General features: G+C 45.2%; 1 protein-coding gene across 1 annotated transcript; it reads left to right on the plus strand.

Annotated features, from left to right (window-relative positions):
• Nucleotides 1-84: 84 nt before the first annotated feature.
• On the plus strand, nucleotides 85-18,999 carry rcor1 (REST corepressor 1; the record flags this gene model as incomplete). The annotated part of the gene is made up of 14 exons (XM_079216369.1): nucleotides 85-274; nucleotides 398-457; nucleotides 888-968; nucleotides 1,056-1,108; nucleotides 1,381-1,542; nucleotides 1,626-1,744; nucleotides 4,237-4,315; nucleotides 4,628-4,678; nucleotides 5,121-5,151; nucleotides 5,254-5,396; nucleotides 13,032-13,109; nucleotides 16,944-17,001; nucleotides 17,449-17,687; nucleotides 18,535-18,999. The coding sequence occupies 14 exons, from the start codon at nucleotides 85-87 to the stop codon at nucleotides 18,577-18,579; spliced, it is 1,389 nt and encodes a 462-aa protein (XP_079072495.1). The 3' UTR covers nucleotides 18,580-18,999.
• Nucleotides 19,000-19,211: the final 212 nt, after the last annotated feature.

Here is a 19,211-nt window from a genome sequence, read left to right on the forward strand (position 1 = left end):
GGTTCTGTTAGCAGCTAAGCTACTAGATAGCTGTTAGCCTGAGTTAGCAGCTAGCAGCTAGCCCAGGCTGCCTCGGTCCTCCTCATGCCGGCGATGCTGGAGAGAAATCCGGAGGCTCCGGGGAAGAGGAGAGGCAGAGGCCCGGCGGGGAGCGGCAGCAGCGGGCCCGGAACGGCAGCGGGCCACGGCTTGAAGAGCCTTTCCGGTAATGGAACCGGCACCAACCGTTGCTGGGAAGAAGGAAGCTCCGGGTCCAGCAGCGACGAGGAGCATGGTGGGTAGCCTCGAACACGGTCCCACAGCGCACACTACGGTGTACTCTTACTCTTGTACTGATTTTGCGGTGTGTGTGTGTGTGTGTGTGTGTGTGTGTGTGTGTGTGTGTGTATATATATAGGGGGAGGAGGGATGCGGGTCGGATTACAGTACCAGGCCGTGGTTCCGGACTTTGACCCGGGTAAGAGACTCAACGCGGATCGGCACTCGGAGTGGTAGCCTCGAACAACATGAGCGCTGAAGTGCCTGATCCTGCAAAGCTCTCATGTTAAGCTGGTCCCAGTCCTCTCAAACGGGTTCCAGTCCTTTCAAACGAGTCCCAGTCCTCTCAAACTGGTTCCAGTCATGTTCAACTGGTTCCACGTTCAGTGCAAATTAGTTTTAAAAAAGAAATGTATCTTTTGGATTAAAATTCAACAATTTGATGATGTGATCTTGTGATGTATCAGTGTAACTGCGGTAATAACTGTGGTCATACCTCTAGTAATAACTGTGGTAATACCTCTGGTAATAACTATGGTAATAACTGTGGTAATACCTCTGGTAATAACTGTGGTCATAACTGTGGTAATGTCTCTGGTAATAACTGCGGTCATAACTGTGGTCATCAGAAGTGTCCCAGGCTGCTCAGCTCAGAGAGAACCTTGGCATGCTGGTCTGGATCCCCAGCAGCTGTCTGAACCAGACTCAGTGTAAGAAACTACACATTTAACAGACATGCTACAGTGAACATGGTGGAGCTGTTTACAGAGTATTTTACAGTGAATTTTCTGTTTTAGTGGACGAGTACATTGCCATCGCCAAAGAGAAACACGGCTACAATATGGAGCAGGTAAGACTACTTTAACTCTGACAATGTTAGTGTAAATGTTTTATATATGTGTATATATATATATATATATATATATATATATATGTATATATGTATGTATGTGTGTATATATATGTGTATATATATATATATATATATATATATATATGTATATATGTGTGTGTGTGTGTGTGTATGTATATACATATATGTATGTATATATATATATATATATATATATATATATATATATATATTTATATGTGTGTGTATATGTACACATCTCTCTCCAGGCTCTCGGGATGCTCTTCTGGCACAAACACAATATCGAGAAGTCTCTGGCCGACCTGCCCAACTTCACTCCGTTCCCTGACGAGTGGACGGTGGAGGACAGAGTTCTGTTCGAACAGGCCTTCAGCTTCCACGGGAAGAGCTTCCACCGCATCCAGCAGATGGTATGCTTCCACTGGAACCAGTGTGACCAGTTCCACAGTGTTTAATGCTGTGTGTGTTCATTAAGGGCTGTCTCTCTGTGTAGTTACCTGATAAGTCCATGGCCAGTCTGGTTCGATTTTATTACTCGTGGAAGAAAAGTCGCAGTAAAACAAGTCTGATGGACCGACAGACACGCAAACACAAGAGAGAAAGAGACGACAGGTGAGCTGCAATCTGTACAGGTAACACAACCGGTCACACAACACGTCACTCGACAGGTCACACAACAGGTAATAACAGTACAAGTAACACAACAGGTAATAACAGTACAAGTACAGGTAACACAACAGGCAATAACAGTGCAGGTAACACAACAGGCAATAACAGTGCAGTTAACACAACAGGTAACACAACAGGTAATAACAGTATAGGTAACACAACAGGTAACAACAGTACAGGTAACACAACAGGTAATAACAGTGCAGGTAACACAACAGATAATAACAGTACAAGTACAGATAATACAACAGATAATAACACTACAGGTAACACAACAGGTAATAACAGTGCAGGTAACACAACAGGTAACACTGGTATCACAACAGATAATAACAGTACAGGTCACACACCAGGGGGGTATTCTTCGTACGTGGTTCAACAAAGTCGATCAAATGTGTCCTATAATCCAGCTTAAATTAGCGAGATGATTGACATCAGGCTTTCCCAGTTCTTCAAAGGTTGACCCGCCCTCAAACAGTCTCGTTCATTTGCACCAGACGTCATTCATCTGGATAAATGCTCGTGCACCCTCCTCTTCAGGAGGGGGAGGAGTCAAACACAGATTTGATGATCTTCAAACGCTACAATTTTGAATAAACTCAGAGAAAGAGCATCTATTCTCTCTGTGGAGGAGCAGGAGATGATCATGACTACATATGATGAATTTAAGTCCATAATCATGGCAAAGTCTAATGCTGCGTTCACATCCAAAGCGTAGGGAATATTCACAACAATTCGTGTTTGTGAATGCAGCATAACGGTGCCTCCGCTGGTCGGGCTAGAGTCACATAAGCATCGTAAAATATCAAGTTAAATGCGTAAGTGTTGGGAAAATGTATCGGCTAATTTTAAGTGCCTCATCACCCAAATCAATCAGATTATATTTATTTAAATGTGCCTGCTGGCAGTATACAAATGAATATATACTTATGAGGATATATGTACTGTATGCGCGTATGTGTAGATGACCATATAACTAGGAGTTTGAATATGTGTATGGGCGATCAGTACCTTAATCATTTTCTACAATAATGATATGTATGGTGTACTAATAAGACCGTCATATAATTATGAGTGCTTTAACACAGCGGTCCCCAACCTTATTTGAGCCACGGACCGGTTTTGTGTCAGACAATATTTTCACAGACTGGTCTTCACGGTGTGGGTGAAAAATATGACGTAATAAATATGACGTAAATGATACGACCGGCATAAAGACAATTATAAAGTGCATAAAGATACAACTCACCATTACGCCGAATTAGTGAGAGCCCTGACCTTGTTTCTCTGCTACGAGCCGGTCCCATCTCGGGGTGACGGGAGAACCGACGGGAGACCGACGTGTGTTTACGTCCATTCTACTGACTCTACTCCGTAACTTAAACTTTTATGTGCACTCTGTAACTTCATTAAAACCCGCTTCACAAAGACAGGATGTTGAAATGGAGGCAGGGTTTCAGAACTTTTTTGGCGATCTCAGGATACTCTGCCTTGATTTTAATCCAGAACACTGAGTTGAAACAGACTTTTAAGTTTCATTTTTGGGGTAACGTAACCTCTTGACATGTGTCAAGATGTTACGTTTGAGGCTACGCACAGATGGATGTATCCGGTCTTTTCATAAATTTTCATAAATTCTTTCTCTGCAGCCCGTTACCAACTGACCCACGGACCGGTACCGGGACGCGGCCCGGGGATTGGGGACCGCTGCTTTAACACATCCATAAGTTTCTTAAGCGCTAAATAAACGCTACGAACAGCACGCCATGCAGCGACTTCAGCGATGTTCTCCGCATCGCAGACACTGTACAAACATGTACCAGTCGCAAAAAAGCTCAAGGCTGTGATCAAGTCTGTGAGACACTGTGATCAAGTCTGCATACAGTATGTGAGACGAGCGAATCTATAGCGCCGCGTACAGGTAGTCATTATAATGTGAGAACGGATCTTGGTGATCTGAAAGAACTCTCTCCCTATAAAACTAATATAACTGATATCGCTCCTTCATCAATGAGGAAGGGAGCTGCCTTTTTTGTCCGGTGGGAGTGGCTGTGCTGTGGAGCAGGTTAAGGGATTTCGATGTGTTGCTATGGTGATTTTTCTAAACTTGCTTCGAACAACCGAAAAGCCTGACCTGCATCATCTTATCCTGAAAATTATCCGGCTAACTCAGTAAACCAGGTACGAAGAATAGGGCCCAGGTAATAACACAGTCAACACAACAGGTAATAAGAGTACAGGTAACAACAGAACAGGTAATAACACAACAGGTGGTCACACAACAGTAACAAAACATGTAATAAAAGTACAGGTAACACAACAGGTAATAACAGTACAAGTAACACAACAGGTAATAACACAACAGTAACACAACAGGTAATAACACAACAGTAACACAACAGGTTGAATTCTAATACATATTTGTAATCTCTCAGCGACGATGACGTTGAGGACAGAAACAGAAATCGTCCCGAAGACTCTGAGCTCGACCCAAATAAAGACGACAAGAAGGAGGTGAACCAGTTTCCTGTTGACTGACTGTTTGTTGACTGTTTACATACATGTGTTTACTGTTTACATGCATGTGTTTACATACATGCGTTTACTGTTTACAGACTGTTTGTTGACTGTTTACATACATGAGTTTACTGTTTATAGACTGTTTGACTGTTTACATACATGTGTTTAGTATTTACTGACTGTTTGTTGACTGTTTACATACATGTGTTTAGTATTTACTGACTGTTTGTTGTCTGTTTACATACATGTGCTTACTGACTGTTTACATCAGATTGTATTTTAAATGACGGACTGGTTTCATTTCAGCTAAGTTCTGGATCAGAGAGGTCAGAGGTCAAACCAGCTCCTGGACCAAAGGTAACAACATCTGAACAACACCTGTCTGTCTTTCTGTGTACTTGTCTCTCTCTCAGTCAGGAAGTAGTAACCTGTCTGTCTCTCTGTGCACCTGTCTCTCTCCCAGTCAGGAAGTAGTAACCTGTCTGTCTCTCTGTGCACCTGTCTCTCTCCCAGTCAGGAAGTAGTAACCTGTCTGTCTCTCTGTGTATCTGTGTGTGTCTCGCTCTCTCTCCCAGTCAGGAAGTAGTAACGTGTCTGTCTCTCTGTGTATCTGTGTGTGTCTCGCTCTCTCTCCCAGTCAGGAAGTAGTAACCTGTCTGTCTCTCTGTGTATCTGTGTGTGTCTCGCTCTCTCTCCCAGTCAGGAAGTAGTAACGTGTCTGTCTCTCTGTGTACCTGTCTCTCTCTCCCAGTCAGGAAGTAGTAACCTGTCTGTGTCCCTGTCTCTCTCTCTCTCTCAGTCAGGAAGTAGTAACCTGTCTGTCTCTCTGTGTACCTGTCTCTCTCCCAGTCAGGAAGTAGTAACCTGTCTGTGTCTCTCTCTCTCAGTCTGGAAGTAGTAACCTGTCTGTCTCTCTGTGCACCTGAAGACAGGTAGCAAGGCATCTCAGCGGCTGAAGAAACGACCCCCCAAAGGAATGTTCCTGAACCAGCAGGACGTGGTTTCACTCTCGTCTTCGTCAGCTCAGGGACTCATCAGACAACTTGACTGTCAGCTGGTCTCCATAAAGAGACAGGTCTGTCTACCTGTCTGTCTGTCTCAATCAACCTAACAGGCATTAATGTAACACGGACAATAGCAAAGCATCAAGTATTAAACTACAGACGCCGTTAATATCAAGAGGATTTAATTGCTCTAACTCGGTCACGTCATCTCTGATTGGTTCTCAGTGACCTTGTAGGTGTGAACACAACGTGTTGAGTGTCTGTATCTCAATTCAATTCAATTGGCTTTATTGGCAAGAATGTTGGAACAACAATATTGCCAAAGCATCAAGACACAGTACAAACACAAAAACACAAAAATATACAACTCTCATGGACAACAAAATGATAAGATTGAAAGAGTACAGGTGTGTGCGTGCGTGCGTGCGTGCGTGCGTGCGTGTGTGTGTGTGTGTGTGCGTGCGCGTGTGTGTGTGTGTGCGTGCGTGTCATGGATAAAGCATTGTTTGCAGTGATGACACAGCACCTGTTGATGGTGTCATAGATACACCACACCGCTCATTGGAGGAATATGACTTGACAAGCTAATAGGCTAACTTCTAACAGGCTAACTGCTAACAGGCTAACTGCCAACAGGCTAGCTGCCGACAGGCTAGCTGCCAACAGGCTAACAGGCGTGCAGACCGTGACACACTGTGGTCAACATGAAGTCACATTCACAACAATAACAACAACGCCACACTTTAAACTTTGAGAGTCCTCATAAGGACATCATATCACAACATTACTCTGTTTGAGAATGAGACCATGATGTCCATCAAGGGGTACATGGAGACTGGAAGCAGGGGAAACAACCTATCTAAATGTATTGTGTGTGTGTGTGTGTGTGTGTGTGTGTGTGTGTGTGTGTGTGTGTGTGTGTGTGTGTGTGTGTCACTCACTGTCCCTCAGGTTGTGACACAACAGGACATAAGGAGCAACAAGCTGTGCTGTGTTTCCTTCTCTATCTCACCTGTATTTCTCTATCACCTGTATCTCACTCTGTCTCACCTGTATCTCTCTCTCTCACCTGTATCTCTCACACTCACCTGTATATCTCTCTCTCCTGTATCTCTCTCTCTCACCTCTCTCTCTATCACCTGTATCTCTCTCTATCACCTGTATTTCTTGCTCACCTGTATCTCTCGCTCACCTGTGTGTGTCTCTCTCTCTCCTGTATGTCTCTCTCTCTTTCTCCTGTATCTCTATCACCTGTATCTCTCTCTCTCTCATGAATCTCTCTGTCTCACCTCTCTCTCTCCTGTATCCCTCTCTCTCTCTCCTGTATCTCTCTCTCACCTGTATCTCTCTCTCTCTCTCTCTCCTGTATCTCTCTCTCACCTGTATATCTCTCTCACCTGTATCTGTATCTCTCTCTCTCCATCACCTGTATCTTTCGTTCACCTGTCTCTTTCTCTCTCTCTCTTTCCTGTATCTCTCCCTCTCTCACCTGTATCTCACCTGTAACTCTCTCTCACCTGTATGTGGTTATCTCATAGTCTCAGCTCCAGAATAAAAAATAGCACCATCAGTCCAGTTGGGTTCACCGATCGCCACCTCGTCAGTTTAGGCTTGATAACCCCCCCAAGTGAAAGGGTTAACTCCTACTGGCGTTTGGGGTTCTTTGGCAGCAGTGGAAAGCTGAAATTCTTTGTTTCGGTTCTCTAAAACGATGGTGGGAGGTTGGAAAGGTACAGATCTGTGTGTTCTGCCAGCAGTACACACCAAACGCCACCGCAGTAATAAAGTCTGCAGTTAAGGACCTTAAAGCCAAAAGGCTTTCAGAGAAACCCGGATCCCAGAGTGGGCCAACTGCTGAAGGAGAGGAGGATGGAGTTAAGCTCCTTCCTACAAGAGAGAGCGAAGGGAGCTCTGGTTAGGGCTCGTTTTCTCCAAGTGAAAGACATGGATGTCCCAAGCTCAATTTTTTTCCATTTGGAGAGATCGACGGCGCAGAGAAGGAGGATGACCTGTCTGAAGCTCCCAGGAGGCAGAATAACCACCGACCAGAGGGAGATGAGGACCCATGCCTTGGATTACTACACTGCTCTTTTTGGGGAGGAGCAATGCTGTCAAGAGAGCCGTAAGGAGCTACTGGAGGGGCTTCCACAGCTCAGCCTAGAGGAGATGGCTACGCTGGATGGAGAGCAGACGCTGGAGGAGCTGACGGCTGCGGTGAACCAGATGGCTTCAGGAAGGACTCTGAGAATCGACGGCCTCTCCACGGATTTTGTGAAGCAGTTCTGGAACATTATCGGTTCTGAGTTCCATGGTGTCTTGATGGAATGTTTTAAATCAGGATCACTTCCTGTTTCCTGCCAGCGAGCAGTACTCTCCTTGCTGCCTAAGAAGGGCGACTTGGCTCTTAAGAACTGGAGACCAGTGGCCCTGCTTTGCACAGACTATAAGGTGCTTTCCAGAGCCTTATCCAACAGACTAAGAGACTACTTGGAAACAATTGTAAATAGTGACCAAACATACTGTATCCCGGGTAGAACAGTCATGGACAATATCTTTCTTATTCGTGATGTGCTTGATGTGTGTAAATTTCACAATGTAGACGTTAGTATTATCTACCTGTATCAGGAGAAGGCTTTTGACAGGGTGGACCACTTCTATCTGTTTTCTAAACTCAGAGCTTTTGGGCTTGGTGAGGGTTTTTTGGCTTGGGTGGGTTTGTTGTACAGTGGTGCGGAATGTATGATGAAAATAGGAACTGGGCTGAGTCGACAGATCCCTGTACGACGAGAGATAAGGCAGGGTTCTCCTATTTCAGGGCAGCTTTACAGCCTTGCAGTCGGCTCGGTGGTTTGTCACTGCTGGGGTCCTCCAGTCTTTGTCATCCCCTCGCTGTGTCTGCGTATGCTGATGATGTAAACCTCTTCATCAGGCCGGTAACGTCATCACCCTGAATGGCAGCCTAAAGCGATAGCTCCTCCGGGAAAATAACTACTACGCCCTGTTAAATAATCAAATATTAAATTTTTCGAAAACAAGCCGGTGTGTAAGCGGGGCAACGATGGTAAAAAAGTACACGGACAAAAAAAGCATGATTGGAGAGCCCGTGAATGAAGAAAACTCAAAGAACAGCTCTCCGGCAAAGGTACAAGATGGCGGAGCTAATGCTAACTCTCAGCCAGACGACACGGCAAGTTTAATGACAGTTCTAGAAGAAATATGGGACTTTCACAAAGACACAAAAACTCAGCTAAATGATATTTCTTCGGAGCTGGCCAACGTTAACCAAAAAATAGCAGAGGCAGACACAAGAATCGGAGGTGTAGATCGAGTTCAAAACTTGAAACAGGTGCTTGGCAAGATGATAAAAGTGATGGATCAACAGGAAAACATATTTCTCGACCAAGAAGAGAGATCACGTCGGGAGAATTTAAGGATATATAATGTTCCCGAAGAAGCGGAGGGGTCGTCTATGGTGGAGTTTTGTAGAAAAGTTAATGTGGGACACGCTGGAGATCCCCTCAACTACGGACTTCAGTATTGAGAGGGCGCACCGGGTGCGCGCCCCCAGACCTACCGGCGACAGAGAAGACAAGCCACGGTCAATAATAATCAGATTCCCCCAATACAAAAGAAGAGATTCTGCGCAAGGCCTGGGGAAAGAAAAGAGTGCTTCTGAATGAGAGACTAATATATTTTGACCAAGATTATCCCCCAACGATCCTGCAGAATCTTAATAAATACTCCGAAGCGAGTGTTGAAGCAGAAACAGATCCGCTTCCAGACCCCATACCCTGCTAAACTGCGAGTGTTTTACGAAGACGGGATGCGGCTGTACCAGTCAGCGGAAGAGGCGACTGTAGATATGAAAGACAGAGGATTGCCCGTCGGCGTGATCACACCGAGGGAGAGCCTGACTGAGCAGCTGTCCTGCTCCGCCTGGGAAGCAGTGAGAGGACCGACACAGCAGGGGACAAAAGAAGAGCAAGGCAAGAGTATTCAGGAGAGACTAATGCTGCGTTCACACCAAACGCGACACAATTTGTCGCGTCGTGCTTACCGCTTCAGTTTACTCGCGCGAGTGAAACGGGGGTGTGGCTTATGTCGTCGCTTCTCTCCGTGAAAGAGTTATCTTTTCCGGTATCGACTATGGAATAAATAACCACTAGGTCTGCTTTATACTTGTTGTGGAAGTCCTAAACATGTCGGAACATCAAACGCCCTCTCGTTTGGGTTCATAACACCATCCGTAGCCACACACAGCTCGGTGAATTTCACCCACTCCTCCAGGAACAGCCTCTGGCTTATCTACGTAAAACGGACACCGTTTCTGCCATCTACCATGGAAATAACCACTAGTTCTGCTTTATACTGTGTAAATTCCACATATGTCGGAACATCAAACTCTATGGTGTCTGGGTTCTTCTGGTCGGCACTGGATTTGCCTGTGGCAGAGGGGTGGCAGGGTCTCATTGATATCCAGTCACGGATCGTCTCTTTCAGACTCCGGACTGCACAGAAGCTGCTCTATGACTGTGGCCCTAGCTGGATGGACACTGCTCGACTGCTGCTGAGGAGGGCTGGGCGGTTGGGACAAGCAGCTCTTTCGCCTACAACCTGAGGAAGTGGACTTGGCCGGGCTGACGCCGTTCTACAGCTCTGTTCTGCAGGCCTGGCAGGTTTTTAACATCTCACGTGAAGCCAACGAGACTCCATGCGTGTGGTTGCTGGAGGAACCTTTGTTCTTCAACAAGTTCATAAGGACTCAAATGCTGCAGTCTGCCAGCCTACAAACGCATCAAAGAGAAGTTGGCTGCACCAAACTGGGACATTTGGTGAAGATGTCATCAACGGCATCAGCCGTGGTCGCCTTCAGGCAGAGCGTCAACATTGCGTCTGTCAGGTCTGTGACGCCCTGCCGCAACATCTGAGAGCAGTTGCAGGAAACTCTGCTCTGTCTGGCCAGTGGAATGAAGAAAGTGAGTACAACCCCCCCCCGGGCTGGGACGAAATCAGCTGCTGACGTTCACACCCCCTCGTCTGGACAGTTTTCAGGCAGCGGGGACAAAGGCAATCTATGAAATCTGTGTAAAGGTTGTGAACTTGCGCTCTCTGGCAGGGTTGAAGGAGTCGAGGTAGACCGAGGACCTTGGCCCAGGTTTTTACAAGATGCCCATTGAGAAGCGGACAGCAGACCTCCAGTGGAGGGTTGTGCACGGGGCAATCGCCACAAACGGATAGCGGGCACACCTGGATCCTCACATTGGGGAGGAATGGTATTTTTGCTATCAGACTGAGACCCTGGAACACTTGTTTGTTCAGTGTCCTCGGCTCTCAGTTCTTTTTGAACTTTTGAAAGTATGGTTTCAGTGTCTTGTAGAGAGTTTTTCCTTGTATTTATTTATTTTCGGGACAAAATATTCCACAAAAAAGAAGGCTGTCCACACGCTGGTGAATTTTTTGTCCCGTTCTGCCAAGCTGCCCCTCTGGCTGACGCATAAGAATCGGGCAGGGGGTTCCGGTAGTGAGGATCCGGTGCAAGTCATGAAGTGTCACGACCCGATGTGGTGTGTGCGGAGACCCAGGCGCAGAGGGACGAGACCAGAGGCAGGTTTGAAGGTGAACAAATCCAAAACGTGCTTTATTAGCAAAAACTCCAAAACAAAACTGAGGTCTAGACAAACGGTGGCACATGACAAGACCCACACAGGAACAAAGACAATCTGACAAGGGGACAGAAGACAAACAGGGCTTAAATACAAGAGGAGGGTAACGAGGAACAGGTGGAAACACTGAGGGGAGCACAGGTGAAAGGAATGCACAATCAGGGAACAGGGCAGACAGACAATCATGGACAATCACAAGGGAGGAAGTGCAGGAACACAGAGGACACACAAGACAAGGGCTTCACAATAAGACAGGACACCAGACAAACCAACATCGTGACATGAAGGGACTGTTGAAAGCCCGACTCAGGGTGGAACACGCCTATTACATGGCAATGCACCATATGCAGGCTTTCAGGAACAGATGGACTACGGGGAGCATTTTATGCTCAGTGGGTGCTGGTGGAGAGCTGGTGGTGAACTGTTGATTGATTGATTGTTTGTTCTTGTTCTGTGGCTAATTTTTGTTTTGTTTGTTTATTTGACTATTATTTGTTTGTTTGTTTTTCAAGTGATGTTTTAGAGTGTTTTCTGTTTTCACTGCTAATTAGTTTTAGACCAAAACCTGTCTCTCTCTCTCTCTCTCTCTCTCTCTCTCTCTCTCTCTCTCTCTCTCTCTCTCTCTCTCTCTCTCTCTCTCTCTCAATTCAATTCAGTTTATTTTATATAGTCCAACATCACAAATACAAATATGCCTTGGAGGGCTTTACACATAACATCCCTGTCCCGGGACCTCACAACGGATCAGGAAAATGTTGATTATGAAAAATCGTCGATGCGTATTTTGGTCATCGACGCATCATTTGTAATGAAAAGATTCAGAGCTACCAGTAAGTTCAATCGGCATTGCAATGCACTACATCAGGGGTGCCCAATACGTCGGCAGAAGTAGTGCGGGTAGATCGCATGCCATTTAAAAAAAAAAAGAAAAACTTTATCGACAAAACCCAGCTCCTGGTGTGAAAATGAATGTCAACTACCACGGACGCTGCGCCCGCAATGGTCGGTCGCTTGAATGGATTTATTGTTAAGTGCAGGAAGAACGATGTTTTCCCCGACTTCCTTAATTACCACTGCATAATGCAACAACAAGCATTATGCGCTACAATGCTAAACATGAAAGAGATCATGGAGGTTGCAACAAAGATCGTCTATTCGAGCAAGAGCTCTTCAAAGACAGCTGTTCTACACACTGATGTGAGACGGCTTAGCAGAGCTCTGTCCAGAGATAAAGGAGTTTCTCATGTAGTTAAACATGCAGAATACAACCAACTCAATGACTATCAGTGGCTGCTAGACTTGGCATTTTTAACCGATCTGTTGAATGAGCCGTGGTTGATATGATCAGCTCAGTTAATGCTTTCAACCAGAAAATGCAACATCTGTCCTCAAAGCTGCAGCGCCGTAGTTTGAAGAACTTGACAAGTGTCTTTTATGTAGATAGATATCTTTGACTTGGTCATTTTAAAAGTAGTTTTTAAAAAGTGTGGGCAACCCTGCTCCAGAGCATGTCAATATGCTCACGTTTCTGCATGACAAATTAAAACGTGTGTAAATTGTGTTCCCCTGAAGGATGGAGCAGCAATACGTGGGACTGCAATAAGTCATTTTGATTTACTTTTAAACCCTTAAACTTTAATTGTTGGGTAGGATGGACTTTTTTTTCTACATTTGGACTTTGAATGTCAGTTATTTTGCACTTTCAGAGGCTTGATTGCTATTTTGAGTTACTTTTAAAACTTTATTTGTACTTTTTCTTTACTTTTAAAGCATATTTGCAATTTAATTTGTATTACTAATTAATTAATTTGTTATAATGGTGTTCTGATGTTCTGATGTCCAGATCTTGTTACTTAAATAAATTTGAAGTTCAAATTCCAACATTTTGAGTCATTTTAATTGGAAATAGTCATTAGATTAGTCGACTAATCGAAAAAATAGTCGATAGATCAGTCGATTATGAAAATAATCGTTAGTTGCAGCCCTAGATCCATGTCAGTAGGGGGAGGTAATCTCTCTCACCTGTACTTCTCTGTATTTCAGATCCAGACCATCAAACAGTCAAACGGCTCTCTGAAGGAGAAAATAAGCTCAGGGGTTGATGAGTATAAACAGCCTGAGGTAACCACGGCAATGCAGCAACACAACTGGCAATGCAGCAACACACAACAACACAACTGGCAATGCAGCAATACACATGGCAATGCAGCAACACAATGGGTAATGCAGCAACACACAGCATCACAACTGGCAATTCAGCAACACAGCAATACATATGGCAATGTAGCAGCACACAGCAATACAAGTGGCAATGCAGCAACATAGCAACACAACTGGCAATACTACAACACACAATACAATTGGCAGTGCAGCAACACACAACACAACTGGCAATGCAGCAACACACAATACAACTGGCAATGCAGCAAAACACAGTAATACACATGACAATGCAGCAATACACTTGGCAATGCAGCAATACAACGGTCATTGTAGCAACACAGCAATACATATAGCAATGCAGCAACACACAGCAACACCACTGGCAATGCAGCAACACACAGCAATACAACTGGCAATGCAGCCATACACTTGGCAATGTAGCAATACACATGACAATGCAGCAATAGACTTGGCAATGCAGCAATAAACCTGGCAATACAGCAACACAACTGGCAATGCAGCAACACACAACAACACAACTGGCAATGCAGCAACACACAGCACAACTGGCAATGCAGCAACACATAGCACAACTGGCAATGCAGCAACACATAGCACAACTGGCAGTGCAGCAACACACAATACAACTGGCAATTCAGCAACACGTAGCAATACACAGGGCAATGCAGCAACACACAGCAATACAACTGGCAATGCAGCCACACACAATACACATGGCAATTGTTAATGCGTGCTAATTATTGGATGCCTGGTGTAGCCTCCGGAAGAACAACTTCTCTCGTTCTCTATATTTATTTACCAAATGATCACAAGCAAAGTAGTAAGCGCTACAATTGCAAAAGCAACACACAATACAATTGGAAATGCAGCAACACAGCAATACACTTGGAAATGCAGCAACACAGCAATACACATGGCAATGCAGCAACACAGAGCAATACAACTGGCAATGCAGCATCATAACTGGCATTGAAGCAACACACAACAATACGACTGGCATTGCAGCAACACACAGCAATACACATGGCAATGCAGCAACACAGAGCAATACAACTTGCATTGCAGCAACACACAGCAACAAACTGGCATTGCAGCAACACACAGCAATACACATAGCAATGCAGCAACACAGAGCATTACAACTGGCAATGCAGCATCACAACTTGCATTGCAGCAACACACAGCAACAAACTGGCATTGCAGCAACACACAGCAATACACATAACAATGCAGCAACACAGAGCATTACAACTGGCAATGCAGCAACACAACTTGCATTGCAGCAACACACGGCAACAAACTGTCATTGCAGCAACACACAGCAATACAACTGGCAATGCAGCAACACAACTTGCATTGCAGCAACACACAGCAATACAAGTGGCAATGCAGCAATACACATGGCAATGCAGCAACACAACTGGCATTGCAGCAACACACAGCAATGCACATGGCAATGCAGCAACACAGAGCAATACAACTGGCAATGCAGCATCACAACTGGCATTGAAGCAACACACAACAATACAACTGGCATTGTAGCAACACACAGCAATACACATGGCAATGCAGCAACACAGAGCAATACAACTGGCAATGCAGCATCACAACTTGCATTGCAGCAACACACAGCAACAAACTGGCATTGCAGCAACACACAGCAATACAACTGGCAATGCAGCAACACAACTTGCATTGCAGCAACACACAGCAATACACATGGCAATGCAGCAACACAGAGCAATACAAGTGGCATTGCAGCAATACACACAGTAATACAACTGGCAATGCAGCATCACAACTTGCATTGCAGCAACACACAGCAATACACATGGCAATGCAGCAACACAGAGCAATACAACTGGCAATGCAGCATCACAACTGACAATGCAGCAACAGACAGCAATACAAGTGGCATTGCAGCAATACACATGGCAATGCAGCAACACAACTTGCATTGCAGCAACACACAGCAATGCACATGGCAATGCAGCAACACAGAGCAATACAACTGGCAATGCAGCATCACAACTGGCATTGAAGCAACACACAACAATACAACTGGCATTGTAGCAACACACAGCAATACACATGGCAATGCAGCAACACAGAGCAATACAACTGGCAATGCAGCATCACAACTTGCATTGCAGTAACACACAGCAACAAACTGGCATTGCAGCAACACACAGCAATACAACTGGCAATGCAGCAACACAACTTGCATTGCAGCAACACACAGCAATACACATGGCAATGCAGCAACACAGAGCAATACAACTGGCAATGCAGCAACAGACAGCAATACAACTGGCAATGCAGCATCACAACTGGCAATGCAGCAACACAACTTGCATTGCAACAACACACAGCAATGCAAGTGGCATTGCAGCAATACACATGGCAATGCAGCAACACAACTGGCAATGCAGCAACAGACAGCAATACAAGTGGCATTGCAGCAATACACATGGCAATGCAGCAACACACAGCAATACAACTGGCAATGCAGCATCACAACTTGCATTGCAGCAACACATAGCAATGCACATGGCAATGCAGCAACACAGAGCAATACAACTGGCAATGCAGCATCACAACTGGCATTGAAGCAACACACAACAATACAACTGGCATTGTAGCAACACACAGCAATACACATGGCAATGCAGCAACACAGAGCAATACAACTGGCAATGCAGCCTCACAATGCAATGCAGCAACAGACAGCAATACAAGTGGCATTGCAGCAATACACATGGCAATGCACAGTGGCGGTTCTACATGTAATTACGCCCCGGCGAGACCCCCTCCGAGCTAATGGAAAACCGCTTCGCGGCCCAGATGATATTTTTTTTTTAACTGGTCGTGCCGCCCCCCCACGTGACAAAACCGCCCCTGGCAATGCAGCAGCACACAGCAATACAACTGGCATTTCAGCAAAACAGCAATACACATGGCAATGCAGCAATACACATGAAAAACAGCAACACAACTGGCAATACAACGGTCATTGCAGCAACACAGCAATACATACAGCAATGCAGCAATACAACTGGCAATGCAGCAATACAACTGGCAATGCAGCAATACAACTTGGCAATGGAGCAACACAGCAATACACCTGGCAATGCAGCAACAAACAGCAATACACATGGCAATGCTGTAACACACAGCAATACAACGGGCAATGCAGCGACACATAAGAACACAACTGGCAATTCAGCAACACACAGCAATACAACTGGCAATGCAGCAACAAACAATACAATTGGAAATGCAGCAACACAGCAATACACATGTCAATGCAGCAACAAACAGCCATACACATGGCAGTGCAGCAACACACAGCAACACAACTGGCAATTCAGCAACACAACAATACAACTGGCAATGCAGCAACACACATGGCAATGCAGCAATAAACTTGGCAATGCAGCAATACACAATACAACTGGCAATGCAGCAACACACAGCAATACAACTGGCAATGCAGCAACACACAGCAATACACATGGCAATGCAGCAACACACAGCAATACAACTGGCAATGCAGCGACACACAACAACACAACTGGCAATGCAGCAATACATATGGCAACGTAGCAACACAACTGGCAATGCAGCGACACAACACAACGGACAATGCAGCGACACACAGCATCAACTGGCATTGCAGCAACACAACTGGCAATGCAGCAACACACAGCAATACACATGGCAATGCAGCAACACATTCTTTGTTTTCATGTTGTTGTTTTCTTGCTTCAGGTGAATCAGAAGTTTAACACTCGTTGGACCACAGAGGAGCAGCTGCTCGCTGTACAAGGTAATATGTGAGCTTCCTGTAACCAGGTGAACTGACACCTTCACTACCTGTAACCAGGTGAACCGAGACACCTGAACTACCTGTAACCAGGTGAACCGAGACACCTGAACTAACTGTAACCAGGTGAACCGAGACACCTCCACTACCTGTAACCAGGTGAACCGAGACACCTCCACTACCTGTAACCAGGTGAACCGAGACACCTGAACTAACTGTAACCAGGTGAACCGAGACACCTGAACTATCTGTAACCAGGTGAACTGAGACACCTGAACTACCTCTAACCAGGTGAACTGAGACCCCGGAACCGCCTGTAACCAGGTGAACCGAGACCCCGGAACTACCTGAACTCAGACACCTGAATTAATTAAACCGTGATCGCTTCAATGAAACCTTTCAGTCAGTGATTCGTCAGTGACTCTCTCCCTCTCGTCCAATGACACGCAGCCATCAGGAAGTATGGGCGGGACTTCCAGGCAATCTCAGATGTGATTGGTAACAAGTCGGTGGTTCAGGTGAAGAACTTCCTGGTGAACTACAGACGGAGGTTTAACCTGGATGAGGTTCTTCAGGAGTGGGAGGCCGAACACGGGATGGAGGCGGGAGACAGGGGAGGAGGAGAGGAGGACAAGATGGAGGAGTGTCCTGCTGAGGAGGAGGAGTTCACTGCCACTGAAACAAAAGAGGTGAGGAGAAGTTTTCATGTTTACTACTAATCCCAGAATCCTCTCTGTCTGCACCAAGTCTGTTGCTAACTTTCTGTGATCGATCATAAAAGCTGATTCTTGGTCTGATTCTACTGTGACTTTTATCTCACAGGCCCTCACTCTTCTCTCACTCTTCTCTAAATATATTCTAACTCTTCTGTCACTCTCCTCTCTCTACTGGCACTCTACTCTCACTATTTTATCACTCTACTTTCATTTTTCTCTCACTCTACCCTAATGCTTCTCTCACTCTACTCTAACTCTACTCTCGCCCTTCTCTTAATCTACTCTCACTCTTCTCTCACTCCACCTCTACTGTGTTTCTACTGTCACTCCACTATAACTCAACTGTGTTTCTACTCTAATTCTACTGTCACTCTGTCACTCTACTCTCACCCTTCTCTAAATGTACTCTAACTCTATTGTCACTCTTTTCTCAGTCTACTCTCACTCTACTCTCACCCTTCTCTAAATCTACTCTAAGGGGCCGATCACTCCAGACGCGACTCTCAAAAACGCATCGCTACCAAAACCATTGTTTCCTATGGTACGGCGCGCCTAGCGTTTTTTAGGGGCGCTTTAAAGTTTTAAGCGCAAGGCTCGGAGTCGCACAGCTCGTCAATGTCAGTGTGTATCGCCCGGTTGCGCACGCAGGCCCGCTCCACAGGTTTTTGCCAAAGCGTTTTAGAAGCGACTGTACTTTTAAAAGTCGCGTCCGTGTGATCGGCCCCTTACTCTATTGTCACTCTTCTCTAAATCTACTCTCACTCTTCTCTCACTCTACACTCACTCTTCTCTAACTCTACTGTGTTTCTACTCGCTGCAGGACTCGTCCTCTCCGATGGACTCCCAGAAGCCTCTGCCGTCTTGACTCTTTGACTCCGTCCTCCGGTTCAATTATGTCGTCATGAGTTTATTATTTTAGTGTGTTGGACTTTTATTGGTCAGGTATGAGGTGTTTGTCATGAACCTGTCATCACTTCCCTCTCTGGACCAATCAGAATTTTAAGTGGGTGGAGCCTGTTTTGTCTTGTTTTTTTCCACAGATTTCACAATGTTTTATGTTTTTAATCTTTTATTTTTGGGGGTGGGGCTTCGCTATGTTGGATGATGTCACTCAGGTAGGGGGGCATGACAAAAAGCAACAACTTCATGAATAAATGAATTTGTTTCTTCTTTAGTTTCTTCTAATTTTTTTTAGCTCAGTACTGTTTTTTGAACAAACATGAAAAGAACACATCAATATACTGATATCAATATAGTGTGTGTATATGTGTGTATACAGTTCAAAGGTTTGGGGTCAGAAATGTCGTTATTTTTCAAAAGCACTGTTTTTTCAATAACATTAAATTAATCAGAAATAGACTTCATACATTGTGTGAGATATATGTTCAGATCCTGGGAGGTGGTGGGAAATGAGGTCCGGGATCCAAAAGAATTATAGTAAAAGTATATTTAATAAAAAATGATAGACAGCTTATGCTCCCGCACGGGCCCTTTAAA

Source organism: Taurulus bubalis (assembly GCF_910589615.1).
Source record: "Taurulus bubalis genome assembly, chromosome: 1".
Taxonomy (NCBI): domain Eukaryota; kingdom Metazoa; phylum Chordata; class Actinopteri; order Perciformes; family Cottidae; genus Taurulus; species Taurulus bubalis.